General features: G+C 46.9%; 1 protein-coding gene across 1 annotated transcript; it reads right to left on the reverse strand.

Annotated features, from left to right (window-relative positions):
• Positions 1 to 1,416: 1,416 nt before the first annotated feature.
• Positions 1,417 to 3,081, reverse strand: LOC136474874 (transcription factor TEOSINTE BRANCHED 1-like). The gene has a single exon (XM_066472453.1). The coding sequence runs from the start codon at positions 2,813 to 2,815 to the stop codon at positions 1,676 to 1,678; it is 1,140 nt and encodes a 379-aa protein (XP_066328550.1). The 5' UTR covers positions 2,816 to 3,081; the 3' UTR covers positions 1,417 to 1,675.
• Between the last annotated feature and the right edge of the window lie 374 nt (positions 3,082 to 3,455).

Here is a 3,455-nt window from a genome sequence, read left to right on the forward strand (position 1 = left end):
TATGATGTTCACGTATGATTTTTAAAAACCCTTTTGAGATGCACAAAACATACTTTAATGTTGATACACTCACCTGAGTGTTTAAATGAGCAGGCCCCCCTTATGTTAACATCAAGGTAGCTACATTTGTTGACAAAATTAAGATGCCAATGCACCATCTCACTTTAAACTGATTATGATGTCTCTATATGGACCTATGGCTTTTTGTCGGCGTGCAATCAATGGCTATTATTACTTGAAGAGCATGAATTATTCAGTTGGCCAGATTTGAACTAATTATAATGGACGACATTTGATGTGCCTCTGAAACCCTAGCACTCCCTCCATCCCAAAAATAAATCAGCTTCATTCTAAAGTTGTCTTCAGTTGAACTATCTTAAGTTTTACCGATTTTATAATGAAAATACTCAACGATCACACTAAGTACACTACGAATATGGTCAACTTCTATACAATGATACTAGTTTAGTGTCATAAATAATTGTGTCCTTTTTATAAATTTGGCCAAACTTAAAATAGCTTGACTTTGGACAACTATAAATTGATTTTACTTTGAGAGATGGAGGGGGTAATAAATAACCATAGCTTTCAACATATACTCTATGATACTAAAGATTTAATTAACTAAGGAGAGTCGGATAGTAAGTATGCATGAATCATGATGTCCAATCAAATAGCAAGTAGCAATTGATAGTTTGTATACGAATTAAAATAATCTTGCATGATCTTTGGAATGTGTGGAGGTGCCAATAGAATTTAAAAATATCTACTGTACTTATGAAAATGTAATCAGAAAACAACCAGAATATAGTTTTTTAGCCAAGATTATTATTACTACATAGAAAAATATATCTATATGGGGGGCGTCAAGGAACTCCAGCAGACGAGAAATGATGTCAACCTAGGGATAGAGAATTCGAGATATACACAAGTAGTCTGAAAAGTACGAATCAGATTTGCAGATCATCAAGAAATTAGTGTAAATTGGCCCTGTTTGGCTTACCCTATATTCTGCTTGTTCGGCTTCTTCTTTCCGCCGAAACAATATTTTTCAGCCAATTTTCAGATCAGCGAACGGGGCCAATAGAAGCAATTAGATAAATGATTAATAATAGGAGGAAGTTCTAACTCAACTAAATGATCGGATTGTTTGATCCATGAATGGTGTAATTATTTTACGAGCATCCCATGAATATAAAGCCACGCCATTAGGTGAAGATTTTAACATGCATACAAACGGCAACAAGGAAGAGAAGAAATTGACCTTGAGGGACTTTTACCTAGCAAAAGCCTCTCTTTAATTTCAGCATGTTATAGTTTCAGCCTTAAGCAGTTTTTTTTTCTTTTCTAATCGAACAACTGAACTACAAAGCACTTGCTTTGTGTCCATCACCAGCTAGATACTATTTGGTCTCGTTCATCACAGAGATTCCGTTTGGAAATTACAGAATCGACACAGATTAGTTCCATTAATGAATCAACACAGTGCATGCTAGCTATAATACATCATCATGCGATGACCAAACGAAGTTCATCGTCACACAGCCAATTACGAAGTCTAGAAAGAGAAACACGCATAGATTAACACAACAAATTATTGAGAAGCTCATGGGAGGGAAAAGGATAGAGTAAGTTGAAAGAGTAGTTCTAGTAGTACCTAGTGCGACCGTGTTCTTCAGTAGAAGCGTGAGTTCTGCTGAAAGACGACTCCACCAAGTTCCCATTGTTCTTGGCAGTAGTAGTTGCCGCCGCCGCCGCCGTATCCTCCTCCGTTGCCAAAGCCTACGACCACGTCGCTCGGCCCTGTGATTTCTTGCATCCTTCCTCTATTGTTGAGAGTTGATGAACACCTCTCCCTCTCCTCCAATTCAGCCTCCGCAGCACGCGGCATGTTCATGGACGACGATGAGTGGTGGTGGTGGTTCAAATGGTTCGAGCTCGGCCTGTCGCTCGCCACCGAGGCAGCCGCCGCCTCCACGTCAATTGCTGATGCAAGCTTTACCCAACGCATCTGGTGCTTCTCCTTGGTTCGCTCCCTCGCCCTCTCCCTCGCCTTCGCTCTCGTCTCCTTGTCGGGGACCGGGTGCGCATTATTCCCCAATTTTCTTGGCGGCTTCGGGGTGGTCGCCGCCTTCCTTGACTTGGCCGGCTTCTTCCCCTCACTGCGGCAATTACCCTTGGGCTTCTGATCTCCTCCTCCCAGCTGCTCCGCCGGGTTGTGCTTGCCGTCGACGGAGAGGCTGCTGGAGCCGTCCTCCACGCACTCCGACGACGCGTCGACGTCGTCGGCCATGATCTCCTGGATGGCGGCCTTGGACGTGTTGAGGAGCCATTGTACCGTCTTGCTGGCCTTGTCGAAGCCAAGCATGTCCTGGAGCGCGAAGAACTTGCGGGCGACGTCAAGGGAGAGCCGCATCCGGCGGTCCCTCATTCCGCCGGCGGTGCATATCTTGCTGTGCCGGTCTTTCCTCGCCGCGGCCGCGGCCGCCGCCCTATCGAGGCTGGCGCTGACGCCGGCGCCTTGTGCACCACCACTGGCGCAGGTGCCCAGCTCTGTAGCCGGCGCCGGCGCCTGCTCCATCAGCGGCTGCACCGGCAGGTCCGGTGAGTTGATCACGGCTTGTGGAGGGGTGGCGGCGGCGGCACTACCGATCTGGTAGCTCAGGTGAAAGCTGGCGTCGGCGGCGAAGGGAGGGGAGCATGGGTAGCAGTAGAAGCTGCTGGATTGGTCCGGCTTTGGGGAAGGCGGGCTGAGCTGCAGCTGTTGGTAAAGCGGTAAGTCCATGGGCCATGAGGAATCACAGAAAGGAAACATGTGCTTTGCTGATGGGACTCCAAGGGCCCTGATGCCCTCTCCCCCTCTCCCCTCTCCCTCTCTAGGTTCTGGCACTAGAGCAGTGTGTGTTGATCTCTATGAGACTATGAGAGAGGCAGGAGTGTGGCCTATGTCCTATGATCAAATGTGTCCGGCCATGCATAAGGTCTAGGCTTTTGAGAGAGAGAGAGAGAGAGAGAGAGTTAAAAACGGCCATGCATAAGGTCTAGGCTTGTTTGAGAGAGAGAGAGAGAGAGAGAGTTAAAAACGAACTGTCCAGTTGATCATACCGTCTCTCTATGCAGGTGCAAGGAGAGGAGACATGGGCTCATGTGCATAGGCTAGCTAGCTAGAGAAACCTTGGGGCATATTTTCTTTTACTCTGTGAGAGTGAGACACTCGCCCCTACCTGAGAGGGCTGTGCCATCTTATAGAGAGAGGAGGGCCGGGGAGGAATACTGCCTGTTCGTGTTGATGAGGTGGACCAAGATCCCGTGCAGTTGTAACTTGTACTGCAACTTAAGCACTAGTACATATCTGAGCCATTCAAGGGGCAACCAATGCCTTGGATGAGAGCCTATCCTTTCCCTTTGTTTTCTATTTATTTTTGCAGCCCGCAGCCTCTTTTGGAGAAAAGTGC

This window comes from Miscanthus floridulus, chromosome 1 (genome assembly GCF_019320115.1).
Source record: "Miscanthus floridulus cultivar M001 chromosome 1, ASM1932011v1, whole genome shotgun sequence".
Taxonomy (NCBI): domain Eukaryota; kingdom Viridiplantae; phylum Streptophyta; class Magnoliopsida; order Poales; family Poaceae; genus Miscanthus; species Miscanthus floridulus.

Coding starts and splice junctions, on each gene's coding strand:
- LOC136474874 (XM_066472453.1), bottom strand. CDS start 2,815: ATGTTTCCTTTCTGTGATTCCTCATGGCCCATGGACTTACCGCTTTAC.